The sequence below is a fragment of the Ricinus communis genome, chromosome 10 (assembly GCF_019578655.1).
Source record: "Ricinus communis isolate WT05 ecotype wild-type chromosome 10, ASM1957865v1, whole genome shotgun sequence".
NCBI lineage: Eukaryota > Viridiplantae > Streptophyta > Magnoliopsida > Malpighiales > Euphorbiaceae > Ricinus > Ricinus communis.
Genome location: NC_063265.1, coordinates 11,470,281 through 11,489,691, shown reverse-complemented (window position 1 = coordinate 11,489,691; position 19,411 = coordinate 11,470,281). Strand labels below are relative to the sequence as shown.

The 19,411-nt window shown below is 35.4% G+C and overlaps 2 protein-coding genes and 1 pseudogene across 2 annotated transcripts; 1 reads left to right on the top strand and 2 right to left on the bottom strand.

Moving 5' to 3' along the window:
• Nucleotides 1-125: 125 nt before the first annotated feature.
• LOC125368611 lies at nucleotides 126-3,696 on the top strand (annotated as a pseudogene).
• A 1,695-nt stretch (nucleotides 3,697-5,391) lies between these two features.
• LOC8288449 lies at nucleotides 5,392-8,137 on the bottom strand. The gene is given in 3 exon segments (XM_048369619.1): nucleotides 5,392-6,170; nucleotides 6,173-6,262; nucleotides 6,265-8,137. Coding segments are annotated over 3 exon segments (753 nt in total). The 5' UTR covers nucleotides 6,488-8,137; the 3' UTR covers nucleotides 5,392-5,730.
• A 129-nt stretch (nucleotides 8,138-8,266) lies between these two features.
• On the bottom strand, nucleotides 8,267-17,668 carry LOC125368578 (phytyl ester synthase 1, chloroplastic-like). Its single transcript, XM_048369618.1, is given in 15 exon segments — nucleotides 8,267-8,687; nucleotides 9,939-10,024; nucleotides 10,712-10,825; nucleotides 11,437-11,803; nucleotides 12,275-12,355; nucleotides 12,357-12,406; nucleotides 13,457-13,518; nucleotides 13,521-13,564; nucleotides 13,680-13,801; nucleotides 14,458-14,564; nucleotides 14,831-14,935; nucleotides 15,043-15,201; nucleotides 15,516-15,571; nucleotides 16,269-16,320; nucleotides 16,532-17,668. Coding segments are annotated over 15 exon segments (2,163 nt in total). The 5' UTR covers nucleotides 16,989-17,668; the 3' UTR covers nucleotides 8,267-8,386.
• Between the last annotated feature and the right edge of the window lie 1,743 nt (nucleotides 17,669-19,411).

The following is a 19,411-nucleotide window of genomic DNA, read 5'->3' as shown; positions in this document are numbered from 1 at the left end:
AATTCTTGTTTTCTAAAGATATGATCCTTATTCTTATTGCCTCATTATCTCCATAATCAGTTCATGGGTTTCAACCAACTGCTGTCTTAAATTAGCTAACTTTAATTTGAGGATTAGAGGTAAAGGCAGAAATGCTTTTTAAATTTAAAATTCTATATTTATTGTTCACAAACAGTTCAAAATTCTATATTTTGTTTTAGTTGTCAGCACAGTTTCTAATTGTCATTTGTGTAAATCCTTAGCCATAGTTTATTTTTACTGGAAAATAAAGGTGTCAAACTGACAAGCAGTTCTGCAATCATTATACATTGTTTTCAGTCATAGACTCATTATTTCCTTTTGTTTTGTTTCTTGTGCAATACAATCAGAATCATTATAATTTGGATGCTTTAGTCACATCTGATTGATCATGGCAAACATTTTTAATTTTATAGACTAACTAGAGTTTGGATGTGTTAAACTGTATTATAGTACTTGTTATGGCCTCGAATTTTGATTGTCATATTGGATTTCTTTCTTTTTGTCATAATACTTCTCTTTGGGTTTATTTTTTGACAGTGATTAGTATGAACTATTCTTGGAAGTTTATGTGAAGAAGTTTTCTGAATGACTGCCTCGGGATCATCAGATTATACCTATCGTGTCTTCCTAAGCTTTAGTGGTGATGATACTGGGAAGAATTTTAGCGATCACCTTTATGCAGCTTTGGAGCATTCAGGAATTCATACATTCAGAGGTGATTATGGAGTGGAGAGAGGAGAGATTGTTGATGCTGAATTTCAAAAGGCAATGCAACAGTCGAAATTATGCTTAGTTGTGTTCTCAAAAGACTACGCGTCTTCAATATGGTGCCTCGAAGAACTTGTAAAAATAATGGAAGTAAGGAAAAATGGTGGACTAATTGTTATGCCAGTTTTTTATGATGCAGATCCTAACCAAGTCTGGGAACAGTCTGGGAGTTACGCAAAAGCATTTGCTATACATGAAGAGATGGAGGAGATGGAAAAGGTGCAGAGATGGAGGGCAGTGCTTAGAGAGATTACAGATTTGAGTGGGATGGACTTGCAACAGAGGTAATTTTCCAAATTGATCTCCTGATAAAGTACAAAATCCAACAACATGGTTTCTAAAGTAGATGAGATTTGGGAAGTTGAATAATGATATGAACTGGAATAAGAAATTATTAGACGATGACTTCTGGAGATTCATTATTTATGGATTTATTGAATTCCTTCTACTGAGTTTCCAATTTATTCTACTTCTTTTTTAAAAAAAGATGGATGAATAATGAAGTATATGGACTGATGCAATCTTTCTATGCTTTGTTTTCTGTTTTGATTTTGATTTGTAGGCATGAGGCAGAATTTATCCAAGATATTGTCAAACTGGTTGAGAACAGGCTGAATGAATCGGTATCGATGCATGTTCCGTCCTTTTTAGTTGGAATAGATTCTCGTGTGAAAGATATTAACTTGTGGTTACAGAATGGGTCTACTGATCCTGGCATAGCAATAATCTATGGTATTGGTGGTGTTGGGAAGACAACCATAGCCAAGACTGTTTATAACCTAAATTTAGATAGGTTTAAAGGCAGCTGCTTTCTTGCAAATGTTAGGAAAGCTTCAAAGGAACCTAATGGTTTGATTTTCTTGCAAAAACAACTTGTTGAAAAGTTTCGAAATGGAAAGGAGAACAAAATAGATAGTGTGGATGAAGGAAGCATTAAGGTCATAGATGTGATAAGCTGCAAAAGAGTTCTTATTGTTCTTGACGATGTGGATGAACTGGACCAATTGAATGCATTTATTGGGCGTGGAATTCGCTTTTCAGGGAAGTAAGATTATTGTGACAACCAGACATGAGCGTCTTCTTAATCCGCATGACACTCAGAAGAAGTTCAGAGTTAAGGAACTGGATGATAACGAGTCACTTCAGCTCTTCAGTTGGCACGCCTTTCGACAAAATCATCCTATTGAAGGCTACAAAGAGCATTCGGAGAGTGTAGTAAAGCACTGTTGTGGGGTTCCATTAGCTCTTGAAGTTTTGGGTTCTTATCTATCTGACAAAATGGCAGATGAATGGGAAAGCGAATTAGAGAAGTTAAAAGCAATTCCTCATCCCAAAATTCAGAAGAGCCTCCAAATAAGCTATGATTCTTTACAGGATGATAAATACAAAAACTTATTTCTTCACATAGCTTGTTTCTTCACTGGAAGAGATAAAGATTATGTAGTTAAAGTTCTGGACGGCTGCGAGTTGTATGCAAAAGTTGGAATTCAGAATCTCATTGATCGACATCTTGTTACTATCAACAAGGACAACAAACTAATGATGCATCCTTTGCTTAGAGACATGGGGAGAAATTGTTCGTCAAGAATCACCTGAGCATCCAGGATCACGTAGCCGACTATGGCATCACGAGGACACATTGACTGTCTTATAGAAAATATTGTATGTAAATACTTGTTGTGCATATTTTTATGTCTCTGTGCTAGTCTACCATTCTGATACTGATTATCTTTTTCTTACTTCTCCTTATTCTTTCATTCTCATTTTCAAAGCAGGGCACAGAAGCAATTAGAGGCCTCACTCGATCTGCAAATAATTATGCAAGAGCAGCAGCATTCGATTTCTTGTATTAATTGTGCAAAACGGCAACATTATGAAGACTTGATTTCCAAATACAGGGAGAAACGGAGTCGTCTTGGCTTCTTCTCCTGGCAACCAGCAGAGGTGGGCCTGATACCTCCATTTCCCATGTCAAATGAAGTAGTTTTTGAAACAAAGGCATTTGCAAAGATGCGACAATTAAAGCTGCTCCAGCTCAATTATGTAAAACTTGATGGAAGATATGAGCATTTTCCTAGAAATTTAATATGGCTGTGTTGGCATGGGTTCCCTGTGAAATCTATTCCATTGAAATTATGCTTGGAGAATCTTGTGGTTCTTGACATGCGTTATAGCAATCTAAAACATGCTTGGATTGGAGCCAGGGTATGATCTTACTCTCTCTCTGTGTCTTTAAGATGTTGGGTCTCCATATTAAAATGACTAGATTTGATTTTGAACAGGGTCTTAAACAATTGAAAATCCTTGATTTTAGCCATTCCTATGGTCTTGTCAGCACCCCTGACCTCTCAGGGCTGCCTAATCTTGAAAGACTGAAGCTGAAAAGTTGCATAAATTTGGTTGAGGTTCATAAATCTATTGAAAACCTTGAGAAACTTGTCCTCTTAAACTTGAAAGATTGCAAAAGGCTCAGGAAGCTTCCAAGAAAAATAGTCTTGTTGAGATCACTAGAGAAACTTATTCTTTCCGGTTGCTCAGAACTAGATAAGCTGTCCAGTGAACTTAGAAAAATGGAATCTCTGAAGGTGCTTCATATGGATGGTTTCAAACATTATACAGCCAAATCGCGCAGTTAACCTTCTGGTCATGGTTATCACGGAGGCAAGGCATGGACTCCTCCTTAGCATTGACTTTTCTACCTTGCTCCTTAGATCATCTAAGTCTTGCAGATTGCGATCTATCAGATGATACTGTCGACCTCAGTTGTCTCGTCCTTGAAATGCTTAAATTTAAGTGGAAACTCAATTTCTTGCCTACCCAAAACCATCAGCGGCCTCACTAAACTTGAGTCCCTTGTACTGGATAACTGCAGAAGTCTCCAATCACTTTCTGAACTTCCAGCGAGTTTAAGGAATTGAATGCAGAAAATTGCACATCATTAGAAAGAATTGCAAATCTACCGAACTTGATGACATCATTGAGGTTGAACCTTGCCGACTGCGAACAATTAGTTGAGGTTCAAGGCTTCTTCAAGCTAGAACCAATAAACAACCACGACAAGGAAATGGCCAATATGTTGGGTTTGTTTAACTTGGGACCTGTGGAAACCATTAAAGTCGAAATGTTTAGTGTGATGACGATGACGTCAAGAATCACTCCTCTAAGGTACTCTTTGACACCCTCTTCTTATCTGAGTCATTTTTCCTTTGAATTATTCTTTACATAAACTCGTTATCTTTATACAGTTGGTAAATCATGATTCCGATGGCACAGGTTTTACATGAATGTGGCATATGTAGCATTTTTCTTCCTGGAAGTGAGGTTCCAGGCTGGTACAACCCTCAAAATGAGGGGCCATTGATATCTTTACCATGCCCCCATCTCATGTTCGAAAGGTCTGTGGCTTAAATATATGCATTGTTTATACATGCAATGATGTAAGAAATGGATTGACTGATCATCATTACATTAAGATCTGGAATAAAACCAAGGATCTAAAGTGGACCTATAGCCCAATATTTTATGGAATTCCTGAACCAGAAAAGAGTATGTTATGGTTAAGCCACTGGAAGTTAGAAGATCTGCTGGAAGGTGGGGATCAACTGAATGTTTCAGCGGTCATGTCAACTGGTTATCAGGCAAAAAATATTCGCATCCATCTGGTGTATGACCAGGAGAATGAGGAGACAGAACTGAATAGTGAAGAAACTGAGGAAAATGCGTCTTTCTGGCACCGAAATTGCAGCAACGTGGATGTGGAGATGTACAGGGTAGGAAGGGATGCATTTTTCCTTTGCAATTATGATTATTTAATTCATCAAGAAATATCAGAAAATGGTTTTGGTAATTTAATGGAGTACAGCCATTTATTTGAGCAATAAGCAGACATTATAGACTAGCAGTTTCACATCCAATTTATTTGTTTGAGATGTAAAGCGAGCAGTTTACTTATGATCCAATTCATGGTTTAAGCGCTCTATTTCTTTTGGTATATTAAGTATTAACGGTACTTCTCTTTGCCAAATTAGTTGAAAGTTACTGCAGGAATTCATTCTGTAAGAACCTGGAAAATTGAGCATAAGTTCTATGGATCAATACTCAATAGCAATGAAATGTGGAAAGAATAAAATGACCCCGGTAGAAAGAATATCTTCTGGTTTACTTTTCTAGCAGATTAGAATTATTGATTACTGAATATCAAACCAGAGTTATAAGACATGTATAAGGAAGTAATAAAGAAAGATAGGAATCATTAAGCAAAGCAGGACTTTTCTATTAATATAACGAAATTGCTTATAAAAAGACAGGAATTATTGCTTAAGCACTAAGATCAGAAAAATATATACTTTTTAAGTAAGCAGCAATGCTACATCCAGATATGAGAACATATAAAAGAAAAGTAACTCTGTAAAATTCTTCTCAGGAAGCATTTTGCTGGTCCAGTTCTCTCTAGATTTGGATGTGAAACTCTTGTTCCACCATACTTCCTTGCAGCTTCCTCCGGTATCAAAGAGAGCTACGGGCAAATAGAACTCCTTTTAGAAGTATCAATACTGTCACAAACCAGCATTCTTAAGACCAAAGAGTAGGTGGAAAGGGGTTAAGCTCTCCGTTCCTGGTTTTCCTGGTTGTTTTACAATTATCTTCTTTTGTGGCTGGTCTGGATGGAATATTGAAATTATATCTCCATGCAGCTTCTATGCTGTCAATGGTTTCTGTAAAGCCAGGTTCAGTAAACCGGGAGTTTGGGCCAGAAGACAACAAGGGCGCTTGACAGCTTCTTCCAAAATCTCCAAAGCTCTTCTGCTGATGTCATTTGTTGGTTTGGAGTTTGGAGCAGGAGAGAAAGAAGGCTTGGCTGCTTCTTTCATAATCCCTACGGCTGTGTTGATATCATTTGTTGGTTTTGAGAGGATGTAGTCAGGTGGTGAGGCCCATGTTTTAGGACTTGGCCTGACCCACCTGCCATGGGTGATCATGGCTGGCTCCGTTGGGGTGGATTCCCTGATGCCAACAGTCTCTCTGTATGCTGGAAATATGGAGCACTAGTGCGAGAAGGTTTGACAGGTTCCTTGAAGTAGGTAGAATTGGGTGATCCACCATTCCGTGTATTATGGTTTGGTCGACCCTGGATGGCTCCATGGCGCTGCTATGCTTGCTGAAGAAGTCATCAAAGTTGTCATTTTGGTATGCATTACCGCCAGATTTTTGCCAATCATGGTTGCTTAAGTCATTGAATTCACTACTCTGGCCACCAGTATTGCCAGAAAAGCCTGGGGATGTAGTGGTCTTACGCCAGTTTGCTTGACTGAAAGGGTCAAACCTGGGTTTGCTAGCCTCAGTTTGCACTCTGGTATGGGATTCATCAGTCTTCTCAGGCGGCTGTTAACTGGACCTGAAGGTTTCTGCCACCTTTCTTCAGCATATCCATAACCCTCAGGTGACGTGTAAGGAGTATGCTTATGTTCTGAGGCAAAGGTGAAAGAAAATGTTCTTTGACAATTGTTTCAGTTCTTGTAACATAGATATCTGAGTTCTGCTGTGGACCATAGGAAACAATTGGCCTTTTCCTCCCTTCAGCATCAATGATGACTGGCCGGCATACATGATCCAATATATAGCTTGTGCTGCTCCAATCATCAGGCCCCGAAGCATTGTAGACAGAAGAGTCTGTGTATGGAAAATCATACTCGGCCATCACTTTGTTTGGTGTTAGAGCCTCTCTCTTCCAATGCACTCTAGCACTTCCTTTTCTTGCTTATCAATGATGCTAATACTTAATTGCTCTAATATAGAAGAATTGTTAGTGATGTAAGACTCAATTCTACTGCGCATAAAAGGATCCAACGCTGCTTTTCTATCCGCAGAATCCTATTCTATATGTTAATGGATTATGATTTTTCACGGATTCCCTTGAGTTCATAAACTCATTTTTCTAGATCAAATGTGCAGAATATATAGTGACTTTCCCACCAGATGGGTACAAAAGGAGAAAATGACAGGCAAGAGAATCAATCATCACTACCTGAGAGAGAAGTTGAAAGTAAACCATTTTTGATATAGCAAGGCAAGGAATTAACAGGAGATTCCACTCTTCTAGCATTTCTATGGAAATGTTGTTTTAACTAGTTCCTATCAGAAAGTTAAGCTTCCTATTCTTTCCACAACCAAATCTTGAAACCTTTTAACCTCTACCTAAAAGTTAGAGAATCATGTTCTTATTTCTAGATTATGACCTCGCCATTACTTGCAGCACCAATGAAGTACCATGCTCTAGGCTCCCTCCTGGCTTTAACAGAAAATCATTTTCCCCATTTTCTCCAACTTGCAATAAACTCTGAATGCTTAAGAAAAGTAGAAAATCAATTTTAATATCCATCTGAAGAATATACTGATTGCCTCATCATGCTCTCAGCAAGGCAACATCAGTTTTGTAAAAGAAGAAGAAATGGGACAAAAATTGTGGCTATGCAGTAATGTCTCTCTCTCTCTCTCTCTCTCTCTCTCTCTCTCTCTCTATCCCTTGCTCTCTCTGTAGTGCATGACTGCATTTACTATTAGCCTCCGCAGAAAACGCTTTTTAGAGGCAAAAAAACATGTGTTGCCAAGCTATGATTCTGTATAAGCCATTGGGAGAACAGCCCACATGTCAAGCGTTTGCCTTATAATGTAAATGATTAGCTGTTTAAACCTTGTTTTGTTTCCTCCTTTTTCCTCTTTGAACCGACCAAAATGAAAGTTAAACAAACAAATAACTCTAAGCCAAATTTCTTTCACAGCGACAACAATTGACAACAGCTAACATATCCGGCGTTCTATCCCCAAACCTGAAAGCACAGTACTATATGATCTACCTTGGAGCTATAGACATACAAATAATTATTGCTAGCCGTTCATCTACTTCATAGAAGAAAAGTAAGAGACCAGAAGAAAGCTGAAGTTTTTTAAGCTTCTTACAAGAAATATTCAAGGCTTCATATATCAAAAAAAAATTCTGATATATGACCTATTCAGTGATGAATTATAATGTTTTTTTCCTATATGTATGTGCATCATTTCTCCAGGTTACCATCTTTTATGCCTTCCAATGAAATGGATGACTTTGATTCGCCCCACTTCATGAAAGATAGTCAACTTGACTCCAAACTCCATGTTAAGAATTGGAAAGACAGTCAACTTGACTCCAAAATCCATGTTAAGAATTGGAAAGACAGTCAACTTGACTCCAAACTCCATGTTAAGAATTGGAAAGACAGTCAATTTGACTCCAAACTCCATGTTAAGAATTGGATACTCTTTCTAAGTCATGACCAATTCCAGAAGCAAGTTTCCAATTCATTATGCAGTCGAGTGACATGCACTATAGGGTTAATACTAATCTAACATATGGTTTCTGGAAAGTGAAATTTTAGCAGGAATGGCAATCCAATATAAGTCTCAACTATCAGAATAATATTTATAGTCATGCAACAAAAGATAACCTGATAAAACCACCATAGTTTTCATTATATATACTTGAATTTGTACAGAACTCACTTTCAGGTGAAGGGATGGTTGTAGAAGTTTTAAGACCAACTGTTGTACTGTCTAACTATTTTCAAGGATCAAATGCTGGAACTTCATTTAAAGGAGAATATAATGCACGATATAGTGTTCTATCAATAATACTCCTATAAGGGTCTGTCTCTCTCTTCTTTAACAAGTAGTCCATATTGCGTTTAACTTCAGATTTTACCTGCAAATAAAGTTCATTTGCATAACCTTTGTCTTTCAGCAGCTCTTCCTTCCCCTTTGTTTCTATGGGCTTCCCGAACAGAAAGTAAAAGCGGCCAGGTACCTTAGGCAAAAGCCCTGGGATAAACAGTTCTTGGTTGCCAACTTCGCCTTGACTCGGATCCCTATAATCATGTCATTTTTTTGTCAACACAGACTTTACATTTTAATCTATTAAGAAAAAATCTGGCTCAATTTCTACTCATCTAAGAATTGAGCTGTTTATTAATAACATATTCTAGATGAGTAGAAATTGAGCTGGGTTCTCAAATTAGAATTCACAAAGAGTTGCCAAGTGGCATATTCTAGAATTTAGAGTGAAAATCTATATCATTGACGTGTGGCATTATCTTTAATCAGATTCTTCCATCTTCTATTTCTATACTTATTATATATTTTTAATTAAATTCCTCTAATATTCTATTTATCTTTTTAGTCTCCTCTACTTCCATTTTACCCTTTTGTCTTTTTCCATTCAATTGAAAAGACCTAAACCTAAAATAACTTCGGTTTTCTATATGGACACTTTATCTTCAATTAAATACGTTAACTTCTTTTTATCTTTTAGATATATAGTTTTAATATATCAACTTAATCCTATTTGTTCCATTTGAACTCTCTGTTTTATTTATTAAGTTGTGGCCAATGGTATAAAAAGGGAGGCCTTTGCATAGATTGAAACATTTTGGTTTCATGCATACCACTTTCTTATGAGAAGCTTCAATTTACTCTTCATTGTTTAGTCAGAGGCATATCTGGTGATGCTTTTATTAATTACAAAACTAATTTTAATAATATCCATAGCACACATAACTCTCTCAACTTTTAACATATTGTGATGTGCAAGTATTTGATTTATTATTTTTTTCTTCTACTTAAAATGTGCAATTTCAAAGGTGAATGATGTTAGATATATGTATTGTATTTTAAAAAGCTTTAAAGTGAAAGACTTTAGTTTATAAAGAAATCTTCTTCTTTGGACTTGTAAAGAGCCTTGTGCAGTGTTGGGCTCGCACGCATAATAATTGGGCCAAAAATCTAGTTGAAGTGTAAATTTATGGATTTCCCCCTTAAAACATTCATATTTAAACTTCGTCTTTTGAGTTACCTAACAAAAGAATGATTACAAACCTATAATTCTTTTCTTTTATGTTTTATTTGAATAAGCTACAAATTATTCTTAACGGGAATGTCTAACTATTTCAGACTATTCTAATTATATTTCAAAAGTAAATGCAAATCAGTTTTGATTCCACACAACACGCTGGTGAATAACTAGTTTCACAAATAAGCAAACCCTGAGATTTTTCAAAAATAGGGTTGGCTTAGTTTATCTGCAGCTAGCAAGCGTCAGTAATTAAATTGAGGGGAAGTACCTGATTCTTATAGCGCTGCGGGTGGACTCTCTTATGTAGTCATTAAGCACAGGGATTTTCATTAGATCATTGTAGTCAAGAGCCAACTGCCACATCCAGGAAACAGCATCAAATTGTTACAAGCCTAAGAATATTTACCGACTGAAGTACAGAAAAAGCACAAGAGAAAAATTTCATACTTCATAGTATTCTTTAGAGGGGAGGGAAGAAACCGTATGTGAACAGGGTAAGGAGATCTATTAAGAAACTTAATACACCTAAATCATCCAGACTCTTAATCCTATATACTCCACAATCCATTACATGAAATAAGAAATATACCTTGTATACTTTCTACCATATTTGACACTAAATATCCAGTCCAGTCAGGAACTATTTCTTTGATCACATGCAATGGATAGTGGCCTGATGGCCACATCAGTAGGAAAGAATTTTAGTAACTATTTCTTTGGTGGAACAGTTATCATTAAAAGTGATAAAGTTATGAAACCAATAATCAATTTGACATAATGACTTGGTTAAATAATGTTGAACTTACAAGTATATTAGAGACAAATAAGAAAGTGTTTTTTAATGTAAATTTAATCATTATAACTTTTCAAGCTCTTGCTGACAAAGATTTGAAGGAGAAAAAAGAAAAGAAAGAAGGATCATACAGTGGAAGCTTTAGCAATTAGCAAATTCTCATATACAAAAACATCTCTACCATCAGGATTAGGCTCCAGTATTGAAAAAAGAAAATTGCTGCCTGACAGAAAGTGCAAAATACTCACTTCTGCTATATCATCTTCTCCTACAGATCCAAATGGTACAATTGTGGCTCCAAACCTCGCAGCCATTCTCACAAACTCTGGTTGATCAGGCCAAAATAACTTATACTGTTCACCCTGTAAATCAAAGAATTGTTGTAACTTGGAGGAACCAGTCTGAAAAGTCTAAAGCAATAAATAAGCAATATCTTTCTTAAAAGAAACTTGGGAAGTATAATTCTTTGGAAGAAAGTAATAAATGGTGCCAGTACTGGTGCTGGAAACAGTACCATAATAAGGTTCAAGGATCATATGTTATCATGGCAGTAACTGCAACATGAAGATGAAAAAATGTGACGAATTGATTGAAGCCATTGTGATAAGAAGATAAGTTGTCGACGTGATAATCATGGGATCATAACAATTGAAGAGATTGTGCCATCCATAGTGGCAATAAAGGCGGGTTGGTTGTTGAGGTGAGAATGATAGTGATGAGATAGCATCCATGTTGATTGCAACAATAGCATACAAGTTAGCTTGCTTGTATGGAGTGCTAAACTACTAGTCTGGCAGTCATGCTACACATCACACTAAGAATGAAAACATTTAATCCCCATATACTTGTTAACATCTTGTGCTAAGAAATAAGATAGATATTTGACAGTAGTTCTGAAAAAGTCACAACAGATATACATGGTTTTAGCTTCCAAATAAACCTGGTCAAGTGAAGTACAATAAAGTTGGTATACCTTGTAATGCAGAGCCTCCTGCACCCCAGGATAAAGAAGCACGTGTGATTTTGTAGAAAGCAATTTGAAAAGATTGCTTGGTGTAACAGGTAAAGCACCCATAACTTGCATCCAATCAGAAACAGAAAATTCATTAGTTAACTCTTCAAGCCTTCCATTGGATATTATTGGATGTGCTAAACCACGAAGTGCAATGTTCTTCTCTCTCAGAAACTCTTCATAGAGGGAATAAAGTTCGAGTCCCATCAGCATATGGTAACCAACTAATATAACAGGACCTTTATTTGGAACCCCAGCAAGACCTCTCACTATCCTTCCGTCATCCAGAGTTGAGAACAAAGCAGCACCTGTAACAAAGCGTAATAACCTGAAAGGTAGGTGATTTTATTAGCAGCTAGAGTCTGAGATAGACAATTTTATGTGATGGATAGCAACTTGAACAAGCTAGTCAGCCCAGCATGTAGTCAATGCCTAAGTGAGACACCTAAAATTAATTCACCTAGGTGCTTCAGATTCACCACAATCCATAAATGGATCAATAATGTTCTAATCCTGGATTTGTAGGCTATGTAGCCATAGATAATGTCAGCCTGTTGAAATCTCTTAGAAATTTTAACCTTAATAAGGAACAAAGTAAAAGATAACAATGAACTCACTCAATGTTCACAGTTTAGTACTGGTAAGCATTAATGTCAAATGAAAATTTAATGGACCATGAGATATCATCATGAATAAATTTGAGGAATGAACTATATTGCTATCATAGATCTCGTAAGCTAGATCAAGTTGGATCCCCAGTCTGTCCATTAAGAGCCATCATGAAGAGATCTGCTATTACCCAGATATTTCATAAAAGCCACGCTTGAATTCTGACATGCTAGGTGGCAGAAAGTCTGAGACAAAATCAATTCTCCTTGAGACGATATTTGCCAGTACCTTTAATAATAGTGAGCAAATTAATGCCATCTTCCTGTGTCCGTAAGAGAAGGTTATGTTAGAGGGAAAAATAGCAGACAAAAGCAGCCCACTGAATTTATCGTTCCACAGCGAAATAGAGTTAAAGATGGAAGCTTGAGTGCAGCCCAGAATGAAGCTTTTGTACAGAAAAACAATTCTACAAGCTAAGGATGCAATCAATGCAACTGCCTAAGACAGCCTACTAACAAGAAAGAGTGAGGTGTATTGCATTTCTCATAAGCATAAAGTCATCCAGAGCATCCATTTAAGAATTTCAGAATCTTCTGATTTATGGTTATAAAAGATAAAGTACAATAAAACAATTCCACTAAACCTACATGTGAAGAAAATAAAAAAAAACAATGGGAAAAAAAAAAAGAAGAAGAAGAAAATGTGCTACTTAAACTAGTGTTGCATAAGCATACTTTATTTTATCATCATAACCTTCATGCTGAAATTAACAATGAAATTTATATCTTGGAACTGAACTTTGCCTTTATCAGAATGAAGTCATAACAAAGATGGACAAAGAGAATATATGTTGGTCAGGTGATATATGGTTTCAGTTACTTCAAGTTTTGGGGCTTATGATCAAGACACAATGAGACGACACCAAAAAAAAAAGAAGCACCGAAAGCAAAAGTTTTCACAACATAGCCATGAAGCTACTGTTACAACAACTATGCCGATCAAGAAAGGCATGGTTAACTACCATTAGAGAAGCTAAATATGAATCTACACTTGTTTAACAGAAAAATGAACCAGCTATTGAGAAATTGAAGTTATAAGGAGAAGGCAAATGGATTTCCTTCCCAGGACTACATTACAACTCTGAACAGTTGAAAATGGTAATTTCTTTACTCAATGACCAGGAAATGCAAGTGTTGATTCAACATTAGCAAGTCGTATAAATTTTGATGTGACCAGAAGTGCAACTGATTTGAAAGTGCATAAAAAAGGAACCAATAAAACTGCATTATAGTATCTAAGACACTTGCATGCACAAGAATACAACCATTTGTTTCAGATGCATATATGCATAACATAATTATTTCTTACTTACCAGCAGAAGTGTATGCCCATTGTCTTTGAAGTGGCGAACTATACAATTCTGTAATGAATTTTAAGGCGCTTAGCTTCATCTGCACTAGGAAGCATATAATCTGCGCCACTGCAAAGAAGACACCACCATCAAATGTTAAAATTCCATGAATCTTTAACCAATTCTAAAGTGAGTTGCATACATTACGAGAATAAAATCAAGCATGTGAAGAGAGAATAAAGACCTAGCAAGCACTAGCACTTCAGCTTTTACAGCATGAAGACGGGAATTGGTATAAGCAGCAGCTGATTTTAGTAATTTTAACTTCCAAACAAGAGTATCCTTGGGAATAATATCAGCCAAACCCTGAAAATAAACATATTAGTATATGTGCATTGCCTAAGAAGAATATTTAAGCAAATCAAAGGAATGACTAAATCTAACTGCCTGATAGGAATCAATTTATTTCACATCAGACCTGAATAAATCTTGGTCAATAGTTGTATCTTTGGTTACTCAAATATAATAATAGAGTTGCATAATTTCCCCTGCCCAAAATAGTTTATCCTTTGTACATGGCCTCTTAACTGTGCAGAGAAATCTAAAATCAGATCATTGAAAACTTTAAATCAGAGCAGCACTTGCATTTCATTCCTTTGTATATTTGCCAAGAAACATTTGGAAATACCTTTACTCACGACTGCATGAGCTGTTGCATTCATTGTGCTTATAGAATTTTGTTAATCAAGCCAACTATGACTTTGAATGTTACATTTACAAGCTATTTACCATGGAATTGAAGAATAGCAATGTGATCTGAATTTATAATAAGATTATGCACCTAGATCTCTTCCCATATAAGCTACCATCCAGACACTTTCTGTCCATAAATGAGCCATTTGTAATAGAATCTCTAGTCAATGGGAACTAAAGGGTTCACAAATTGACCAAAAACAATAAAATGGAACAGAACAAAACAGAGCAGAACACAATAAAAGGTAAAAGAGGCTAGCATAGCATACAGAAAGATATGGTAGCAAAGCAGTAAGATTCCCAGACAGCTGTTCGATTTTTAATCTAGGAGGAAGTATATATTCGACATCAACCATTGCCATCTTCAATGGATTACCTGGTGCCATTAAAAGATAAAAAGTAGTAATATCAGATAAATTCTTTTCTCAACGAGGCATCTAAAGCTATTTGAAAACTGAAAAGCTCAACCGGCTGTTAAATGGCAGTTCAAACAGATTATGACTAGGGAAGTTCCAAATACTGGCAATGTGTATAAATACTCAAATGCAATGCAAACAGATTTATATTCGAGTCTCAAACAGTACATGTGCAAGATATCAGTTACAACAAATATGAATAATAAATTACAAACTGAAGATGTACCCATTACAAAGCTAAGAAGATAGGGAACTGCATTATGTAATCCTTCAGGGAATGCTTCCAAGACAGGAAGCAATGGTTGCAGCTGTGATCTGCCGAATGATGTAGCTAAAATAAAAGGATTTAAATGTCAGTCTAATTCAGACAATATCAATCAGGAAGTCGAAAAGACAATCAAGAATATATAATAAATTAATGCTTATCATGGAACTGACCTGGATTGGCTAGTATCACTACAAAGTCAATTTTGGGATTACGGGCAGCAACAGCAAGTGCTAGACATCCTCCAAAGGAATCTCCGACTAGATAAATCGGCTTATCTGGGAACAAGGCATGCTCAAGCCTGACTGTTTCCTCAACAAATTTCACCAGTCCTTCAAGAAACAAAATCCCATTAAGTTTCTGATAAATTAAATTGCCTGCGGTTTAATACTTTGACACTTGAATAGAGAAAACTTGTAAGCCATTTTAATTCCACGAAATTTAGGTCGTCTTCACAGCAGTATATCTTTTTGCTGAAATCATAAAATCAAACTTGTGCAATATCAACTTGCCATGAACGACTATTCTAACTGCATAGATGACCATATGGCATCACATTAATCATATAGACAATTTTTGGCTTTTAAAATAAATATTTATTTTGAGAAAGTATAAAGGATACAAGAAACTGCTAATAGGTTGAGACCTTCAAATGGTGTTCTGTTGTAGACTGGAATATGAAGGCACCAAACTTCAAATACCCTGTGTTTGCCAAAATCAAGATAATAAAATCATTTATGGACTGAAATAACAAAACCAAACATGAATATCAACTCTCAAGCATTATAATTCTTACAATGACCTCAGTGCAAATCTGAAAGACTGGAGATCAATAACTAATTAATACAAATATTAGCAGAAAGGTGGCTGACAAACAGCATGCAAGCATCACGAAAAAAAAAAAAGGCAATAAAATGATAGAAGCATAAAGGACGTTTAATAAAAAACTTAATAGGCCATATATCCATCCAAATACATGACTACATTTATGAATGTAAACATACATTTATGCAGTGATGGGGCCAAAACTAGCTTTCTTCATTATATATAAGACTATAAAGAAGGATAATTCTATATATTTTGTCTTTCTGTGTGTGTGGGGGGTGGCGAGCTAAGATTTTGAAGAAATTACAAATGAATAATCGAAGTTTTTGAATGTTACCCTAATGTGGAACAACTAGAAAACAAACTCCAATAAAAGATTAGCAAATAAGTTGTTTCTAGAGCAGTCATCTCACAGCAGACCCAAAACTTTCCAGGATCCAGACACCTAATTCAAGTTTTCAAACATAATTTTATTGTCGCCTTATTAAAAACGAACCGTTCAGAAACTGATAGTCCAAAAATAAACACAAGAATTTAGTAATTATAGTGAGACTAGAAAAAGAAAATAGCATACTTTCCCAGAGCTTTATGGTGCAAAGTAAGTCCCAAGCCAACACCATCAAGCCCTGCATGCATCAAATATAATTCTAAAATCCATAAGCTTGCATAGCTAGGAATTGAATTCACTAAGAACTTATGAAATAGAGATCCAAATCACTTCCAGGGAGCTATAATCCCATTAATAAGAAAGTCCTATTAAGGTGTTCCTACTTTGCAGAACTTGTGGCAGATCAAATTTTAACTTTTGGCACAGTGAGACAATATTACAGACATTACCAGGCAAAAACAGAAGAGTTGGAGAATCTTTTAAAGGTTGCCCACTCTCAATGGGGCTAAACCACCTAGGTGGTCCGTCATCAAACCTATTCATCTCCTTGGCTCCTTCAAGATAATCCTTCGCTGTCTTGGTTCCATATCCATCATCCCACAGAACTTCAAAATCTTGAGAAACATTTTTCACCTGCTTTTTCTCAACTCTAGACTTTAATCTCCCATTTCCTCCATCAATCAAAACTCTACCCTCTTCTTTCTTTGTAGTGGTACTGCCACCATTAAGTGCTCCGTTGTTCTCTATTCTCCCAATGAAAGAAGTTCCATTCACCGCAACTGAACCAGATGACAGCATTGTCGAATCACTACCATCTAAACTCTGAACTCTCACTTGCAACCGAGGCTTAATTTCTGAATTTAACAAATAATAAGGTGATACTCGGAATGAAACAACTGATGCCATGGCTTGTATTAGGAAAGGCAGACCCAAAAGAACCAACTTATCACTACTTTCAAGTATTTGCACTTAGAAAGGGCTTCAAATTATCAAGATTGAGAAAATAATAATGAAACCAGAAAACTTGAACTCATAATTAAATAAAATTAACAACTTGGAACTTTCTGAAAGCACTAACAGCAAGTCAAAAACTCTTTCAAGTCCTAAAAGCACTTGAAAAAAGCTGCAATAGTAATATTAAACTGGTCACTCACTGAAGACCAAGACACTCTTAACTTGAAAAATAAGAACACTCTTTTATTTGTAACATAGGACCTTTTTTCTACATTCACCAACTGAACAAATTAAAACCCTTCTCAAGTACCAAAACACGCTTAGAATGCCCCTTAAACCACTCTAACTGAAACACTTGACAAACTTCATGTTCTCTTGCTTATACTAACAATAAACAAATAAAAACTGAGAAGTTAAAAGAAAATAACAAATTTTGAAGCAAACCCATAAAGCAAAATTGAGTGCAGAGCTTGTAAATACGACTTTCTAGAGTTTTTTTCTTTTTTTCTTTTTGAGACAATGACATGACGGCAATAAATTCAGGCCATTCAGTGAAAAGGAAGCAAAGGAAAATTGTGTGATGTAACTTGAGTGATAATAACAGGAAAAAGATAATTGACTGACACAAACAAAACAAGGATGAGAAATGGGGTAAGGAACTAAAAGAGTTTTTGGATCCTAGCTATAAAAATTGTTGAGTATATTACCTTATTGTTTGAGCATTGAGTGGCCCTTCTTTGTTGCTCCATTTCAACTTTTCTTGGCTCTTGTCTGGCCACACATGCCAAATGCTTCTGATCTCTTATTCTGGCTTCTCTGTCTCAACAGTCATTTTAGTTTAACTACATGATACTAGACAGGCGCGTAATATTGTGGTGTTGTCATTGCAGAGGTGCCACTTGTCAGTGTTCCATTGCTCTTTTTACTTTCACAGAGAGCAATAATGGAAGGCCACGCCAGACCTACTGCTGACACCGGTTACGGAGAGCGGCCTCTAACAAATATACAAGCTTTATAGATTCATTTCAGAGTTGCCTGATATCTGATTCTGAACCCTTTTAGAATTTACTCCTTTATTTTATGATAAGTTCTATCGTCCTCATTTCGATTTTTGTGAATATTGAACCAAATAACTCCAGCTTGAGAATGTTTTGATTTTTTGGACCAACTTATGGAGTCATTACTTAGTCCCGCACTATTTCCTTATCTAATTGTTGCATAAGTATTCTTTTTGTAAAATTCGAATTGAACTTTGCTATTTAAGAAAGTATTTATATCTTAATATTTGACTGATACTCAATAAAATCTATATAATAACAATTCAATAAAGATATAATTGACAATATATTGTATAAGATAAGAAATTATATTAACTATATAGCTAGTTTAATTTTTGTTAGGAGGAAACATAAGTAGTTTGATATATATTCAAGTAACTTAAGTATAATTTTTAAAATAAACTCACTTATGAAACTTGAAATTGCCTATCAATATAAATATTTTTACTTTATACAAGAAAAAAAAAAAATCTGACCAAACCCATTCCACACTTGCCTCTGATAGTGACTTGCAGGCATACATGATTCTAGATTTCTGAACAAAAGGACAATTACATTTTCATGAATTCATAATCATTGAGGAGAAAGATTACTTGAGGGCAAGACCTGTCATGTGATTAAAGAGGATAATTCTTAGATTCAATTCCATAATACATAGTGATATGATTAAATTTATATTTACATAGTATTTAATTAAAATTTATAAAATTTATTTGTAAATTTAAAATTTATATACATTAGATAAAGTAAAAATTAATTTAATATTTCATATAATCAAATTTGTATAAAATTAGTTATAACTATACTAAATTATAACAAAATAAATAGAATTTTCAAATGAATTTCACATTAGTAAGTCAATAAATTCTATAACACTAAAATATCTTTTTCAACTTTATCAATTCTATTTTTTTTTTTTCATATCTTTTCTTTTAAATAAAATTAATTTTTTTATAGATTTCAATCAAACATATAATATTTAATCCATGTATAATATTTAATCCATGTAATTATTTTGGGCAAGCCGCTTGCAATAAGACTTTTTAAAGCCCATCTATTTTGCTAAGATGAGAGGGAGGAATACACACACTTAAAGTAACTTTTGCTCAATGCAGGTGAATAGGTGATGACATCTATAGCATATGACAAATCTCTAAATTAACAAAATAGTAAGGTTGAGGGGACTAAGAAAATAACAGTTCCTTAAGATATAAAAGAACAGAGAAACAAGAGAAAAGGTTGTTTGTATACACTAACTAGAAAAGATCATAAGTGTCTGCGTCATGCCAAATTGCAGACAAGAGGGGGTGGAAATCT